This window comes from Chionomys nivalis, chromosome 21 (assembly GCF_950005125.1).
Source record: "Chionomys nivalis chromosome 21, mChiNiv1.1, whole genome shotgun sequence".
Classification (NCBI taxonomy): domain Eukaryota; kingdom Metazoa; phylum Chordata; class Mammalia; order Rodentia; family Cricetidae; genus Chionomys; species Chionomys nivalis.
In genome coordinates, this window is record NC_080106.1 from 5388502 (window position 1) to 5406448 (window position 17947).

A 17947-nucleotide genomic window follows, 5' to 3' on the forward strand; every position below is an offset into this window, starting at 1 on the left:
GTTGGTTTTTTTTTTGTTTGTTTTGAGACAGGGTTTTTCTATGGAGTCCCGATTATCCTGGAACTCACTATGTAGACCAGACTGGCCTAGAACTCAAAGAGATCCACCTGTATCTACCTCCTGAATGCTGGGATTAAAGGCCTGCCCAATATGTCTGGGCCAAACATGGAAATTTTCTAAGGGAGGAAAAAACAAAACAGGAGACATATAAGCAAAGCAAACTCCAGCCAGTCGCTGCCTGCTTGGTTTGTGTGTGTGTGTGTTTTTTCTGTATCTGTCTGATATGAAGCTCTATCAGCTGAGCTGTATGATCCCCCCCCACACACACACACTCTCTATTCTAATAAATGACGTTTTCAGGTTTGGGATTAGGGTAAAAAGAGGAAGAATCCTGCAAATTTAGAGACGGATTCCACATTTGAAAGTCTCATGTTTTGTTCCTTAAGGGTCGTGTTTTCATGTTGGGTTTTTTTTTTTTTTTTGAATACTGAAAATACTTACGTTGAGGTTGTTTTATAAATCCATTTTTAAAAAATTATTTGTTATTATTTTTATAAGACAGCTTCTCACTATGTACCTCAAGCTGTCCTGCAACTCACTATATAGGCTGTCCTCGAACTCACAGAGATGTATGCCTCCCAAGAGCTGGTAATAAAGGCGAGAGCCACTACGCCCGGCTGAACTCATACATTTTAACTAGTAGGAAGTCTTTCACTTGCATTTCGTTCTGGTCTTGTGAAATATCTACGAGTCCACAAACTCTTCTCCTGGGCCTCTCCACCCGCGTGGATCTCGAGACCACTGCACGGTGGGTCACTTTGACTCTTCGGGACACTGTGGGGTGCAGCTCCGGAGTCTCGGCCTCTTCGGCACCTCCTACATTGCGTTGGACTCCAAGGTGTGGATACTTCACTGTCGTCCCCCCGCCCCCACAACCGCAAAATAGCGGGAGGCCACGCACCGGCGCGACAACTGAGCGGCTAGCTATCACCCAGCACTGATCTGTAGTAAGCGACCTGAGCAACGCGCGTGCGCACTCCGCCTGTCGCGGGCGAGAGAAAGGGCTCCAACGCTCCTGGGTTTGCAACCGAAGGGCTCAGGAGCGACAAAAATCTTCCGCGCGTAGCTCGCGGGCGCAGGCGCTAGCGGACAGCTGCTTAGACCAGGCATGGCTCTGGAGCCACCCGCTGGTCGCCGCCCAGGGGTGGTCCCTGCGCGGCGGAAGGCGGGGCCCGGGCGCCCGCCCGATGGGGCGGGAGGGGGGCGGGTCGCTGCTGCGTCCCCGCCCCGCGCTCGGGCCGGGCCGGGAGGGTCCCCGGGCGTGCGGCCGGGCCAGCGGCTGTGCTTCTCCCGGCAGACGCAGCGTCATGCGCAGCCCCCCTGGCAGGGCGCTGCTGCTGATTACGCGCCGGGGCCCGGCCGTGCGTTCGTGGGCCCCGGCAGTGTCCTCTAGGACGTGGCTGGCTTCTGAGTGGAACCCGCTCGTACGCGCGTGGACGTCTCGAATCCATGTGCCGTCCCCGGGCCTCCGCTTTCCCGCGCCCCTCTCCCGGCTGCCTGGCGGCGTGGGGCGATGGGCCACATCCTCAGCGGCCCGCAGGTGCTGGGTACTGGCAGGATCCCGCGGCGCGCGTCCCCTGTTCGCCAGGTTCCAGGGAATTCCAGCGGCAGCCACCGGTGTGCGAGACCTTGGGGACGACTCCCGGCGGCGGCCCGCGGCACCACGGCGCTCAGAAGTGTGGAAGCTCCTCGGGCTGGTGCACCCTGAGCGCGGGAAGCTGTCAGGTAGGAACCTTGTGGGGACCAGCGGGCTACAGGGGACCCAGGCCTGGCCGCGGCCTCGACAAGGGCGTTCAGATCTGCCGACACCTGTTGGAAGGCTATGGGTGCCTTCTTAACTGGCGGGCGCTCACCGTCTGAGGTCAGCAGAGCCTGTTTCCAGAATATTTAAATCGGTCCCCACCAGCTAGTTGGCAGCGTCTGCTTTGGAGCATTCTCTAAATAAACTGGAGTTTAGACCTTTAAGAAAATGTTTTGCCAAAACCATGTCTACTTTGTATTATACATTTATAATGTTTTTAAAAAACCATCACCAGGGCTACACAGTATCAAATAACCAGCAATATTTCACATTAAGCTGAGCACTGTGAACCTCATGTTGGCTGTCACCCCCCTAAGTGGTCAGGACCAGGCATTGGCCACAGCATAAAGAAACCAGACAGTAACTCAACCGAATCAACTAAAAGAAATCAGAATGGGCTGATTCTAAATGAAAATATTCTGTAACTCGCCGGTTTTTTAGCAGTCATTGGAGGAATGGCAGGAGCAGAGACCTACTGAGAGCTGGAGAGTCCTGAAGGTTTTCTAACTCTCCATTTCCCCTGTGACAGTGGATTGTGGCCTCCTCCTGCGGGGTTGTCTTGGGAACTGACATGGAGTCCCGCCCCTGCTGGGGTTCCCTGCTTAGTGGACAGGAAAATAATTTGAATTAGAGATGAAATGGAGATAGGCATGAGGGTGTTGCAAGAGGAAGACACCTTGTCATACAGCTCTGAAACAGGCAGGACCCCAAGTTGCTTGCTGAGTCCCTTGCTGTACAGATTACTCCTTTGGGAGAGATTGGACTTGGAGAAGGGTGTCTATGGAGCGAGGGCACATGGATCTGCCATCTACAGGAGTTAGCAGGTGTGGTGCCCTTAAGTATAAAGAAGAGACATTTTACTATGGTTATGGGTTTTAATGGAAAAAGTCCTTTTCTTCTTGGGTAGCTTGTAAGCCTTTTTACCTGTGTTTCATTATTTTTTTTTTAACAAATCGTTTGTTTTTATTTTATGTGATGTTTTGTCTTCATGTATGTCCGAACTGTCTGTGAGCTGCCATGTGGGTGCTAAGAATTGAATCCATGGCCTCCCAAAGAGTAGCCAGTGCTCTTAACCACTGAGCCACTGGACCCCCTCCCCTGTGTTTTACTGAGACAGGTTTAATGTAGTACAGGCTGACCTCAAACTCACTCTGTAGCTAAGGATGACCTTGCTCTGTCATCCAGGCAGGCCTCTAACTTGAGATCTCTTGCCTCAACTTCCCAGGTGCTAGGAACACTTTAGGCTTCTAAGTAGATAGTATTCTGTCTTCAGGATGTCTGAAGACCTCTTTATATAGCCTATGTTTTTGTCAGAAGTCATTGGAGGTAAAGCCAGTCTGGTTGTGGGTGCTGGTGGAAGGAAGTAAAAGGAAGTCGTTAATTTGTAATAAGATCAGGCCAAGCAAGAGTTGGCACATCTCCGACATGCTGGAGGAGCAGAGCTGCTGTGTAGGTTTGTGTCTTTCTGTCTCTCTGTCTTGTTTTGGAGACAGATACCACTTGGTAGCCCAAACGACCATGAGCACACTGCAGTCTTCCTGCTCAGCCTCCTCAGTGCTGAGATAATAATAAGCATGAGCCATCATGCTGTCATTATTTCTTTAAAGAGATCCAAAAAAACAAATAATAAGAGAAAAAAAAATCTGGTGTTAGGTGTTCTCTCTCTCTCTCTCTCTCTCTCTCTCTCTCCCCCCCCCCTCTGGTTTTTTGAGATGTTTCACTGTGTAGCCCCCCTGGCTGCCTTGGAACTGGCTCTGTAGACCAGGCTGGACTTGAACTCAGAAATCTGCCTGCCTCTGCTCTGCCTCTCCAGTGCTCAGATTAAAGACCTGCGCCACTACTACCTAGCTTCTGATGTTCATTTTCTAATTTTAGTGAAAGTTAACATCCCAAAACTGCGGTTGTGTTTGAATAATAACCTTTCCTTCCCTACTGTTCAGCATTGTTCCCCAGACGATTTTGATGTTAAGTATCCAAAATTTGGAAAACAGGGCCTCCTGTTTGAAATGGCTGCAGATACTTGTCCAGAACAGAACTCACATGATTGGTCTTCCTCCAGGCAGCCCACTCCTTCAGGATTTTGGCTATCTTGGTATCACTGGGTCTGCAGTGCTACCCAGAGCCTTTTCTCACTGATAAGTCTTCCTCTTATCACTTTGGCCACAAGGAACCTCAGAAGGTGCTGAGCCCAGAATCATCAGGACATGCCCAGAGCAGACAGGAGGTACTTGTTCAGGCTTTCTGTGTGCTTAGCAGATAGGAGACCAGGGCCCAGATGTTCCAGTGAGCAGTGGGCCCCAAGATGAGAAGATATTTAGAGTACCAGGTCTCCTGGCTCGCAGAGTGTGTTCTTATCTAGAGTAGAGTTAGACTGTGGGTGGTACATTCTGCTCTCTTCCCTTCATGTTTCAGACAGTGCAGGTATGTAGGATTTGGGTCTGCTCTTCTGAATTACCGGTAAGGGCTGGGTTTCTCTGTGTAGCCCTGGCTGTCCTGGAACTCACTCTGTAGACCAGGCTGGCCTCAAACTCACAGAGATCTACCTGTCTCTGCCTTCTGAGTGCTGGGATTAAAGGTGTGCACCACCACTGCCCAGCTCGATAATGACTTTTTTTTTTTTTTTTTTTTTTTTTTTTGGTTTTTCGAGACAGGGTTTCTCTGTGGCTTTGGAGCCTGTCCTGGAACTAGCTCTTGTAGACCAGGCTGGTCTCGAACTCACAGAGATCCGCCTGCCTCTGCCTCCCGAGTGCTGGGATTAAAGGCGTGCGCCACCACCGCCCGGCGATAATGACTTTTTTTGAAAGCCGATTCCTGCCTGGAACTGGCTGAGTTTGTGGGTTGACTTTTATAGCTGTGCCTGTGGTGTGACCGTAGTGAAATGCAATGAGAAAAGAGTGGAGACAGACTGTCTCCAGCTGCTGCTTTCTGATGCCCAGGCAGAGCTATGGTCCAGCCGGACAGGGCTAAGGGACAAGAGGAACAGCCTGTCATGTCGGGGCTGCTCCAGGGATCTGCGTATTTCCTGAGCCTCTGTTTCTTACTCAGCTTCATTCTAGGTTTTCAGCCACCATATCTTCACTTTCTTCCCTCCACTTAGGGCCAGCTCAGCTCAGCCTTCATCTCACATCTGCCCTCCACCCTGTTCTTGTCACATCCACAGCATCCCTGGAAATATCTCCCTGATCCCCCAGGACCCAGCATGTCTGCAGACAGCTGTCACACTCCTGAGGAAGCTGCCTTTTTGCCCTTTTCCTTCCAGCCCCTGGTCTCTGAGATGGGACAGCTGAGTTACCTCTGAACCGAGCCACCGCACAGGTCATTTCTGAAGTGACAGCAGGATTGATAAGGATACATACAGCTGCTATGCTTGCTTGCAGGTGACTGGGCACCATGCCAGGTGCTTTCTCTGTGTCTAATCTGCTCAAGGCAGCTCCGTGAGAAGGTGCCGTTGTTGTTTGGATATTTATGTCGAGGTCCAGCCCTGACATAAATTGTCTCTTGGACTAGTGGAGAGGCGTGGGAATAATTGAGGCACAGTCCATACAGCAATATCAGGAGGGAGACTTAGGGTTCATTCAAATTCTGAAGATCACCTAGCATTTATTATTCAAACAGCTTTTATATCAAAAGGTAAACTGAGGGGGAAATTTATTAGCATTCTGTTAAGGGGTAGCTGGGACTTAAGTCACGTCTGCAACTATGCCTGCTCTGTCACGTAGACCGAATTAACACCTCTTCCCCAAATTTACAAAGATCTCCCAAAATTACAAAGAAGGAGCAGAGCGACATTAGCATATCCTGACCCTTTGTTTAGGAAGGTGTCAGTTTGTCTGGAAAGGCTAGTTCTGTGTGGCAGGTGCACACTGTGGCCTGAAAGTCTGGCCGCCATACAATGTAGAAATATGGGCCTGTATAATATGGCCCTATATATTTATAGTAGGAGAAACTGACGTATAGAGGATTTGAGTGACTTGTGTCAGGTCAGACATGGTGGCAGGAGAGCCATTAGTCTCTATAAGCAGCTTTCCTGACCCCTCCCCCCAGCCTCTGATCCACACTGATGCTGCGGACCTGAGACCATCTGCATTTACTGTTCTGACCCCTCTGGCACCAGGACTCAGTAGAATTAGGATAATGGTCAGGTGTTTGAAAGTGTCAGTCAGGAAACAGCAGTAGAAGCTGCATTGTGGTGTGCAGGGAAGGTGGAGAATTCCAAGTGACAGAGTCAGGTCGGATTGGGGCTGGAACCTGATATGCCACAGCCCCATAAGGCAGAACCTTGATCCCAAGAATCCAGATGACCAAAATCCATTTTACTTATATTCAGACGTGTCTTAGGGTTTTATTGCTGTGAGGAGACACCTTGACCACGGCAACTCTTATAAGGGAAAACATGGAATTGGGGGCCGGTTTACAATGCAGAGGTTTAGTTCGTATCATCGTGGCGGAAAGCAGACACGGTGCCGAAGAGGTAGCTGGGAGTTCTGCATCTGGATCTGCAGGCAGCAGGAAGAAAATGCGAGACGCTGGCCTGGCTTGAGCATCTGAGACCCCAGAGCTTGTACCCAGAGACACATTTCCTTCCTCCAGCAAAACCATACCTAACAAGGTCATACCTCCTAATAGGGCCACTCCCTGTGAGCCTATGGGTGGGAGTCATTTTCTTTCAAACCACACAGATTGTAATACAAAGGGGTACACAATAGTAAAATAAACTTGACGTTGAGATATAATAGCTCAGACGGCTGAGTGCTTGGCCTAGCACACACAAAGCCCTGGGTTTGATCCCAGCACCGCATAAAACGTAGCCTGTAGGCACACACCTCTAATACAGCATGTCAGAGCAGGAGGTAGAGGCAGAAGAATTGTCATCTTGGCTGCATAGTTAGAGGATATCCTGGTCTACATGAGGCCCTGTGTCAAAAATAAATAAGTAAATTTGGGGCTGGAGAGAAGACTCAATGGTTGAGAGTGTGTATTACCTTCCACAGGGTCAGAGGTTAATCCTCAGCACCCATGTCAGGCTGCTCACAACCACTTAAAACTCAGCTCCTGGGGATCTGACAGCTGTGACCTCTGCAGGCCCCATACACATGTGTACACAGGATTAAAAACAAATTGGGCCTAGAGAGACGGCTCAGCACTGGTTGCTCTTGCAGAGGACCTGGGTTTGATTCCTAGCATCCGTGTGTAGCTCACAGCCATGCATAACCCCAGTTCTGGGTTCCAACATGCGTGTGGTACACATACATGCATGCAGGCAAAGCATTCATACATATAAAGTAAAGTAAACAAATCTTTAAAATGTTGTTAAATAACGCAATAAATTGGGGCTGGAGAGATGGCTCAGCAGTTAAGAGCACTGGCAGTTCTTCAGAGGTCTCGGTTCAATTCCCAGCACATGGTGGCTCACAGCCATCTATAATAGGATCTGATTCTGTCTTCTGGCATGCCAGTGTGCATGTAAACAGAGCACCATATACATAAAATAAAAATAAATATTAAAAAGACTGTTAAAATAATAATAAAAGAGTAAATTAATAAATAAGTTGATGGGATATACTGGGATGATTTTGGATTTAACTAAATAGCCCCACCCCTTTTTTCAGACTCTGTCTCACTGTGTAATCCTGGCTGGCCTGAGGCTGGCTGGGCAGACCATGCTAGCCTTGAACTTGCCTTTGAGTTCTGGAGCTGCAGATGTGCTTTGCCACATCAGGTCCCCCCCCCCTTTTTTTACAGTCGCCATCACTGTGTAAGAGCTCGCAAAGGGCTCGTGCTCCGTGTGATTCAGAAAACTAGAGAAGAGGCAGAGGCAGGAAGACCACTGCAAGTTTGAGGCCAGCCTGCTCTGCATAACATGTTCAGGAATGCCTGTGATCCTGGCTCTCAGGAGGCAGAGGCAGTAGGATCACTGCAAGTTCAAGTCTAACTGGCCTGTAAGAGTTCCAGGCTAGCAAGAGCTTATTATATAGCATAACCATGTCTTATCTTCTCTCTCTCTCTCTCTCTCTCTCTCTCTCTCTCTCTCTCTCTCTCTCTCTCTTTTTCTTTCTTTCTAAAGATATGTAACCTAGGATAACCTCAAACTTTATAGATAGAACAAGGGTTCTCTGCAAGAGCAGTAAATACTCTTAACTGCTGAGTCATCTCTCCAGGCCCTGTTTTTTTTTTTCACTCTTTTTTTTTTTGTTTGTTTGTTTTTCGAGACAGGGTTTCTCTGTGGTTTTGGAGCCTGTCCTGGAACTAGCTCTGTAGACCAGGCTGGTCTCGAACTCACAGAGATCTGCCTGCCTCTGCCTCCTGAGTGCTGGGATTAAAGGCGTGCGCCACCACCACCCGGCTTTTTTTCACTCTTGATTATGAGTTTTGAAAACTGGTGTGTGAACTCTCTGAGTGGCCAGGACCTTCCCTATTGAGCTGGCAAAGGACTTTGCTCTGGTAATATACTTTCCTGCTTCCCTTGCCAAAGTCCAATGTGCCCCTTCATTCATTCATTCATTCATTCATTCAGTAAGTAAGTAAGTAAGTATTGGCTGAGTTCCTGCTGTGTGCTGTAGGGGAGGGTGGTGGGCTTACAAAGCAGCAAGCAAAAGAGACATAAATAATGAGTCAGTGATAACATTTAGAATTCCAGGAGGGAAGGTAGCAGTCGGATGAAGGGCTGAGCAACCCCAGATGTCTTCATTTGAAGTGAGGCTCCAGAGCTGGTCCTCAGAAGAGGTGACGTTGGAATGAAGACAGCAAGGCACATTGCCTGCTTAAAAGTCACCACCACCCCCACCCCCCGCCCCCTTTTAGGGCTCTGCTTGCTCACCAGTTGTCATAGTTAGGGTTTCTATTGCTACAAAGAGAGACCACAGCTAAGACAACTCTTCTAAAGGAAAACATTTAGTTGGGGCTGGCTTACAGTTTTAAAGGGTTAGTCCATTATTGTCATGGTGGGAAGCGTGGTAGCATGCAGGCAGACATGGTGCTGGAGGAGGAGCTGAGAATTCTACATCTTAGTCCTCAGGCAGTAAGGAGAAAATGTCACACTGGGCATGGCTTCAACTTCTGAGACCTCAAAATGACATACCTAGCGACCTCCTAGGGACAGACCATCTCCAACAAAGCCATACCTACTCCAGCAAGGACACCGCCTAGTAGTGCCACTCCCTGGGCCAGCACTGGAACACATGAGTCTATAGGGGCTATTCCTATTCAAGCCATCACATTCCACTCCCTTTGGCTTGCAGCCATAACAATGCAGAAATGTATTTAGTCCAATTTCAAAAGTCCTAATAGTCTATAACAGTCTCAACATTGTTTAAAAGTCCAAAGTTCAAAGTTTCTTCTGAGACCACGTCATCTCTTAACTGTAATCCCCTGTAAAATCAAAGTGGAAAGCAAATCACATACTCCTAACATATAGTGGCACAGGATGTACATTACCTTTCAAAAAGGGAGGAAAGGGAACATGATGAGGAAATACTGGACCAGGGCAAGAGTGAAAACCATCTAGGCAAACTTCAAAGTCTCCATCTCCATGTCTGACGTCAAAGGCTCTTCAGATCTCCAGCTCCTTTCTGCTTTGTTGACTGCAGCACACTTCTCTCGGGCTGCTTCCACTCCCTGTTCGCAGCTTTCCCGTGACTCTGGCACCTCCAACAACCTGGGGTCTCCGAGGCAACCCAGGCTTCACCTTTACAGCTTCCCACAGTGGTCTCTTGGAGCCTCCATGAAGGGACACCCCTGCCACACAGCTGGCCTTAGCAGCTTTCCTTGGCCAAGGAGGGAGATTCCTTAATCGCTTTCTTCTGTCTTTGACTGTGAAGCCAGAATCACACAGCTGAGGCTGGTATACGCCCCCTCGTTTAATCACGTCTTCACCAGCTTCTGTTTTCGATTGTTTTCTTCAAGCCTAAACTTGGCTGTCCTGGAGTTTGCTCTGTGGACCTGACTGGCCTTTAATCTGTTTATCTCCTTGACACAGGATTTAGTTCCACTCCACTTCCTGGTGCTCCTTTTCTCCTCAAGTAGTACGTGTTGCGATTCCCTCAGCTTGTTCCTGTTCATCACAGATCTTCAGAAGAGCACGCACTGACTCCACAGATGATAGTGTCCACACGAGGCTGCTTTGAAATCTCTTCTGCCAATGTAACTAATCCAAAAACTTTTCAATTTAGCCTCAAGCAGAGTTTTTGGACAAGGGCAAAATGCAGCCACATTTCCACCATAATATCCCAAGAATGATCTCTAGGCTCCATATTAGCATTCTTCTCCTCTGACTCCTGAGCCAGAAGTCCGGGCCCACGGTTCAGATCACCCTCAGCACCACCGTCTTCCATGTTCCTACTAGGATGGCCCATTAAACCCCACTTAAAGTACTCAACTGCTTTTTTTCCCCCCTTCTAGACAGGGTTTCTCTGTAGCTTTGGAGCTTGTCCTGGAACTCACTTTGTAGACCAGGCTGTTCTTGAACTCACCGAGATCCACCTGTCTCTGCCTCCCAAGTGCTGGGATTAAAGGCGTGCGCCACCACCGCCCGGCTTCAACTAGTTTTCTAATCCAAAGTACCAAAGTCCACATTCCTCCAAACAAAAGCACGGTCAGTCCCTGGTTCCAACTTCCTTCTTAGTTAGGGTTTCTATTGTTGCGAAGAGCCACCGTGACCATGGCAACTCTCATAAAGGAAAACATGAATTGGGACTGGCTTACAGCACAGAGGTTCAGTTCATTATCATCATGGTGGGAAGCATGTTGGCACGCAGGCAGGCATGGTATTGGGGAAGGAGCTGAGAGCTCTACATCTAGATCTGCAGGCAGCAGGAAGAGAATGCCGCACAAGGCGTGACTTGAACTTCTGAGACCTCAGAGCCCACCCCCTAGTGACACACCACCTCCAACAAAGCCACACCTACTCCACTGAGGCCACACCTCCTGATAGTGCCACTACCTATGGCCAGGCACCCAAACACAGGAATCTGTGGGGGCCATTCCCATTTCAACCACCATGCTGGTTCATACTCTCATGGCTACGTTAGAATGACCCCTTTAGCTGAAGTGTGAGCATTAAACCAAGGAGAAAGAAGCACCCATTCTCTGCAGATGGGGCGAGGGAACTCTTCCCATATTCACCAGCAGTCTGCCATAAACCAGCAAGGTTCCTAAGAGGTTTGTTGTCCCAAACCAAAGAAGCCCAGATCTACCCTCTGTCCAGACACAGCACTGCTCTTAAAAGGAACCCGGGGGGTGGGGGGACTGGAGAGATGGCTCAGTGGTTAAGAGCATTGCCTGCTCTTCCAAAGGTCCTGAGTTCAATTCCTGGCAACCACATGGTGGCTCACAACCATCTGTAATGAGGTCTGGTGCCCTCTTCTGGCCTGCAGGCATACACACAGAATATTGTGTACATAATAAATAAATGAATATAAAAAAAAAAGGAACCTGGGCTGCTGCTGTTTCTTCATATTCCAAACCTCTTCCATACTCACCAGGAAGTGGTGGCACACACCTTTAATCCCAGCACTTGGGAAGCAAAGGCAGGTGGATCACTGAGTTTGATGCCAACCTGATCTACAGAGCAAGTTCCAGGACAGCCAGGGCTACACAGAGAAACCCTGTCTCAAAAAACTGGGGAAAAAAAAAAAAAAAAAAAAAAAAAAACAGAAAGAAAAAGTTCTGTACTCATTACAACTCTGAAGAAAGAAAAAAGAGGAAAACACCCAATATATTTTTTTCCAAGACAGGGTTTATCTGTGTAACAGTACTGGCTGTCCTAGAACTTGCTTTGTAGACCAGGCCACCTTTGAACTCATTGCAATCTGCCTGTCTCTGCCTCCCAAATGCCTGGATTAAAGACGCGCGCCACCACTGCCCAGCCAGGGGCTAATATTATTATCTAGGACTTGGTTTTTTTGTTTGTTTTTTTGTTTGTTTGGTTGGTTGGTTTTGGTTTTTTCGAGACAGGGTTTCTCTGTAGCTTTGGTGCCTGTGCCGGAACTAGCTCTTGTAGACCAGGCTGGCCTTGAACTCCCAGAGATCCGCCTGCCTCTGCTGGGATTAAAGGTGTGCGCCACCACCGCCCGGCTAGAACTTGTTTTTTTAACAAATCATGTATCTTTGTCTGTGTGTCTGTCTGTCTTTCTCTGCTTTAACAGTACTGAGGATTGAACCTAGGATTTCAAACATGCTCTAGCACTTAGCTACATCCGAAGTTCTCTTTATTTTGTAACAGTGTCTCATTAAATTGCCTAGACTGGTTTTGAACTCACTGTGTAGCTGAGGTTAGACTTGTGATTCTCCAACCTCATCCTCCTGGATATCATCTCTGTGTCACCAGGTCCAGCTCCCATGGTACATCTTACTGAACTGTTCCATGTAGATACCCAAAGAGTTACCTCATTCCTTATAGTGGTGGCTTAATATTTATAAATTCTTTATAGTAGGTTCATCTTTTGGGTGGGTGTTTAAGATACTGATTCTTTTGCTGGTATAATTAGTGCTATAATCTGACATCCTTAGATTTATTTTCCATACTTCACGTGGCAGTTTGTAAGAATTCTCAGAAGTCCATTGCTGTTCTAGGGGATTCTTCACCTGGGATCTCACTTGTTGCTGGTGTAAACATGCTCTTCCATCAGTGGCACTGTTTGTTTCCCCTGATGAGTCTCCTTCCTACATCTTCACCAACATCCTAAGCATGTAATCTTTGCCAATCTCATGAGTAAAAAATTGCCAGGTCTTAGGATTTTATATTCCTTTTTGTATGAATGTGATTGTCTGTGATATGTGTTCTTTTTAACTGGATTTTCTTAAAATTTTTTGTTTGTTTATTTTAGCCAACTATGTAGTCCTGGCTGGCTTGAAACTTACTATGTAGAACAAGCCGGTCTTGAACTCAGAGATCTGCCTCTGCCTCCCAAATGTGGGGATTACCGGCATTCATCACCACACTTGGCTCCACCTTTTTAATAACCCTCTGCCCCCTTTATCTGCTGTTTAGTTACATGGACAATTATTTTTCTGATTATTGTCATTTCATGCTGTATTCCGCAGAGCAATAATACTAAGAAGGGACATACCACATGCAAAGTGGATCCCAGGAACTGCTCTCTAAAGCTTATGTAGAGACTTTGAAATACTAACCGTAGTCAAGAACATTAAGCCAGGAGCAGTGGTGTATACCTATAATCTCATCATTCAAGAAGTTGAGGTATGTCACAGCAAGTTCATGGTTAACCTGAACTACATTGTGAGTTTGACGTTAGCCTAGGCTATAGTGTTAGACCTTGTCTCAAAAACACTTCCCCTCCCTCATACACACAACAGATAAACATTCCCTAGATAGTCTGGCAATGAAGCTGAGGTGTAGTTAGATGCCAAGGAGTAACAGCGTGTAGCAGAAATTCAGGAGAAGCAGGATCTGAAATGAGTACTAAGACCAGAAGACAAGAGGGAGGCCAGACAGATGTCCGCGGTTTGCCTCAGGCTCTCCTACGAGGAAGGAATGCACAAACCATAACATCCTCTTGCTGGTTGGGCACACACATTCCCTCACAGCCACGCTTCTTGCTCATCTGGTCCTTCCTTTAGTCAGGCCGGTAGATGAGAGGGGAGAAAGCCCAGCCCCTGAGGCTAGTGTGGTGATCTGAGGCCCTTTGTGCTCAACCCCTGCCCTGTGCTGTGCTGTGTGTTCTGAGTGTTTGCTCCTCTCTTCCAGCTGCCGTTGGGTTTCTTGCCGTGTCCAGTGTTGTCACCATGTCTGCCCCCTTCTTCCTGGGGAAGATCATTGATGTCATTTACACCGACCCAAGCGGGGACTTTGGTGAGAGCCTGACTCGCCTCTGTGCTGGACTCACCTGTGTGTTCCTCTGTGGTGCTGCTGCGAATGCTGTTCGTGTCTACCTCATGCAGGCTTCAGGTCAGTCTCATTAGGCGGGGGTCATCAAAGATGACAGAGGGCCTCGAGTGCCACAGCTCCAGGCCCCAGTCTCTTCCTGACTTTGTATTCACTGGGGACAGATCCCACATCCCACCAAGATGGCGTACACTCTCTACTTTTGTGTGGTCAGGGTTGAGCAGGTAGTAAAAGCAAGACCTGTCTATTCATGCTGTGTAGCTACTGGGATGGGAACTTGAGTGGCATTTCTTGAAAAAGGCCCATTTAGCAGGCAGGGAACCGCCCCAGTGCTGGCAGCCTAGGACTGCGTTCCATGCCTGCATGGCTAGTAAGACGGCCTCTAGGTGGCTGACCCCTTCCTGTCATTGCAAACTGCAATTCTTATAAGGGCTGCCAGTCATGAACATATTGGCATTGTGGGTATATGATGCTCCTCACATGTCAAGGAGCCTTTTTTCAAAAAATTAAAATGCATTTTTATTGTTGTTATGGTATGTTCACATACATGTGCAGGCAGAGGAGAACATTCTGGAGTCAGTTCTGTCAGTTTGAGGGTTCCATCTGATGACTCAGGTCGTCAGGTTTACATGGCAAGCGCCTTTATCTGCTGAATTACCTTGCTAGCCCCTTTGCCTTTATCATGATCTCCTCCCCTTGTGCCCACAGTCTATAGCTAGTAACAGGAAGTCAGTGTGCTGGCCTAAATGAGTCCCTCCCGTGCCAGGATCCACGGAGTTGATGTGCTTAGTCTACAAACTGGCTTTAACAACAGGCTGTCTAAACAGCTCGCTGGCGGCTGCCCCATGAGGCACAGGTGACGGCATTCATTGTTAGCTGCTGTGTTTGCTTTGCAGGTCAGAGCATTGTGAACAGGCTGCGCACCTCACTCTTCTCCTCTGTCCTAAAGCAAGAGGTTGCTTTCTTTGATAAGACCCGCACAGGAGAATTGATTAACCGCCTCTCCTCAGATACTGCACTCCTGGGGCGCTCAGTGACTGAAAACCTCTCTGACGGACTGAGGGCTGGGGCCCAGGCCTCGGTTGGTGTTGGCATGATGGTACGTCAGCCATTTCCTCTTGGTGCTTTCTGTCAGGGCTCTCGGGGCCAGGCTTTTGAGCATGAGGCGCTTGAGATGTACTTGTCATTTTGTAAGCATGTAGAACCAAGAACATTGTCCCAGACTGGGGGACATGGGGATTATCTCTCCTGGCCTGGCCTGTATCTCTCTTGAGTAAGTATTAATCTGAAGTTTGGCTTTTCCTGAAGATGTGTAAGACCAGGGTGTGAAGACAGCCAAGAATGTCAGGCCAAAGAGCCCCTTTGGGAACCAAGTGTCAGGTTTAAGGGGTGTAGACCTCATTTTCTGTGTCCCTGCAAGAAATCTGTGTTCTACAGCTGTCTTGCTCATCTCTGGTGGCTCAACCCATCTCAGCTCACTCTCCAGGTGGTGTTTGTGTTCCAACCATCCCTGCTGGCCTGAGTAGCTCCTGAGTATGACCTTAATGTTCACGGAACAAGAATAAAAGGCAAGGATTGTAATTCAGTTGACAGAGGGCTTCCCCAGCAGGCACTGAGCCCTGGGTTCAGTCCCCAGTACTGTATAACGCTAGCGTTGTGGCATGTTCCTGTAATACCAGAACTCAGTAGAAAAGGCAGGAGAATCAGGAATTTAAGGTCATTCTTGCCTACACAAACTAGTTTGAAGTTAACCTTGATAATATGAGAGTATGTTAAAAAACAAACAACAAAAACTAAGCCAAAGCAAGAGACAGGATATAAAAAAAGTATTGCCAATTACTTAGCAGAACTATGATCTGAGAGTAAGGAATAGATGAGTGTAATATGAACAGGGCCGGCTTGTTGGGGTTTCTGTCCTGCCCAGTACCCCACAGCCGGCAAACTCCAAAGAAAATCACACAGAGATCTCCATAAGTTATAAAACCCATTATTCTTATCTATGTTAGCCATGTGGCTCGGTACCTTTTAGCCACGCAGGTTACATCTTGTTTCTTGGTGGTCTGGGCTGGACTGGAGGAATGGGCTTCTTCCTTTCCAGCATTCTCCTGTTCTCATCTCCCCGCTTCTGCTTCCTGTCTGGTTGACCCACCTATACTTCCTGCCTGGCCAATCAGCGTTTATTCAAAATAAACAGATTGACAGAATACAGACAATTCTCCCGCAGATGAGCAATTAGCCAATCTGTCTTTTACCTCTACAGTGCACTTCAGTGTTACACTGCAACTTTAGGAGCCCCTGTGCCATTGATATTATCTTCTGTACAAGTGAGATTTGGCACATTTTAATAATGTATTGCAGAGTCACCAGCACCATTTAAAACAGTCACCACATTGCAGAGTTGAGGGAGTCTAATCTGCTAACTTGGAAGGTTCTTGTAGAAACAGGTGGACCTCCATGAGTTCAAGGCCAGCCTGGTCTACAAAGCAAGTTCTAGGACATCTAGGGCTGTTGTACAGAGAAAACCTGTCTCCAAAAAACAAAACAAAAACCCAAGCATTTAAGCCGGGCCGTGGTGGCTCACACCTTTAATCCTAACACTTGGAAGCAGAGGCAGATGGATCTCTGAGTTTGAGGCCAACTTGGTCTATAGAGTGAGTTTCAGGACAACCAGGGCTACACAAAGAAACCAAAGAAACCCTGCCTTAAAAAAACAAAGAAAACAACAACAATGAAAAACAAAACCAAAACGTTCTTGTTCTTTGAGCCACTGTTGGGGTTAAACTGACCAAACCTGGCCTACTGTCTCTAGGTTGCTAAACCCTGGAAATAGCTCCCCCACTCTAACCTATGGCGGTTGTATTCAGATCCTATGTATGATGCGGAGTGTTTTGGTGACTTCTCTGACTTCTTGATCTAGATGGGAAAAATTCTGGACACTCAGGGCCCTAGGGTGATTATGGCCATGTTTAGAACTCATGATGTCATTTGAGCAGTCCCTCTCTCTGCTGCTGAAGATGTGTCTGGCATATTAGAGCATATGAGAATTGGCCAGAGGATATGTCGTTTATATCTTCAGCAGTTGCAGCAACCGTTCTCCTTGGTAGTGCCCACCTGGAGTTTTTGTGGGCATTTAGAAGTTGAGGCAGGGTCTCACTATATAGACCTGGTTGGCCTGCAACTCACTATGTAGACAAGGCTAATTTCTAACTCATAGAGATCACTTGCCTCTGCCTCCTCCTGAGTGCTGGGATTTAAAGGCCTGTGTCATCAAACTCAGTTTTTATGTCAGGTTTTATAAGGATTAAAGATGCCAGGAAAATCCAACCCAAACAGGAGGCATGGCCCGTAGACAGTGTCTTCCTGCCTGTGCACTGTAGGTCTGAAGATACCTTGTCACAGGAACACATGCTCTTGACTTTTGTTCTTGACAGTTTTTTGTGTCACCCAGTCTGGCCACCTTTGTTCTGAGCGTGGTACCTCCGATCTCCATCCTCGCCGTGATTTATGGGCGATATCTACGGAAACTGTCCAAAGCCACACAGGACTCTTTGGCACAAGCCACACAGGTACTGACCTCCATGTGTGTGTTGTCTAGGTGTGGGGCTCAGAGCAACAGGCAGAATGCATGATGTGCAAGGTGTGCTCCTTCCCAGCCCCAGCCCCAGGGAAAGAGACAAGCAGCAAATGCCCTCCGTTTCTCTCAGTAAACCTCAGTACAGGTGTGAAATGCTCTACCCCTGGCTTGCCCTTTACCCCACAGTACGTCCAATCCGCTGTATAGCCCAGGCTGGCCTGGAGCTCACTGTATATCCCAGGCTGGCCTCAGATTCATGGCAATCCTCCTGCCTCTGTCCCCCAAGTGCTAGGGTTACAGCTGTGAACCTCCATACCTTGCTGGTATCAATTTCTCAGTTTTCTTCCACTGCTCCTAGTACGACAAAAGGCTCATATGCCAGCTGTGGTGAGGCACACCTGTAAACTCAGCATTTTGGAGCATGAAGCAGGAGCATCATGAGTTTGAGGCTAGCTAGGCTCCCTCTTTAGACCTTTTCTTAAAAGATAAAAAAACAAAACAAAGCAGAAACTAATGTACTTTGGGAAAAATGTCTAGCTGGCACCATGTCTATCATCAGCTCAGTAAAACAGACTGTGTAGCACTGTCTTTTTTCAAAAAAAGAGATTTGTTTTATATATCTATAATCTATATCTATATAGTATAGGTAAACATAAATTCAGTTACTCCC

General features: G+C 47.8%; 1 protein-coding gene across 1 annotated transcript in view; it reads left to right on the forward strand.

The window, feature by feature from the left end:
* The first annotated feature begins 1306 nt into the window (after nt 1–1306).
* Abcb10 (ATP binding cassette subfamily B member 10) overlaps nt 1307–17947 on the forward strand; it is a 34570-nt gene continuing 17929 nt past the window's right edge. The window contains exons 1-4 of the mRNA XM_057754306.1: nt 1307–1785; nt 13566–13766; nt 14600–14802; nt 17135–17269. Coding sequence (XP_057610289.1) covers nt 1368–1785; nt 13566–13766; nt 14600–14802; nt 17135–17269 — 957 coding nt within the window. The 5' untranslated portion in view covers nt 1307–1367. The remainder of the gene's footprint in view (nt 1786–13565; nt 13767–14599; nt 14803–17134; nt 17270–17947) is intronic.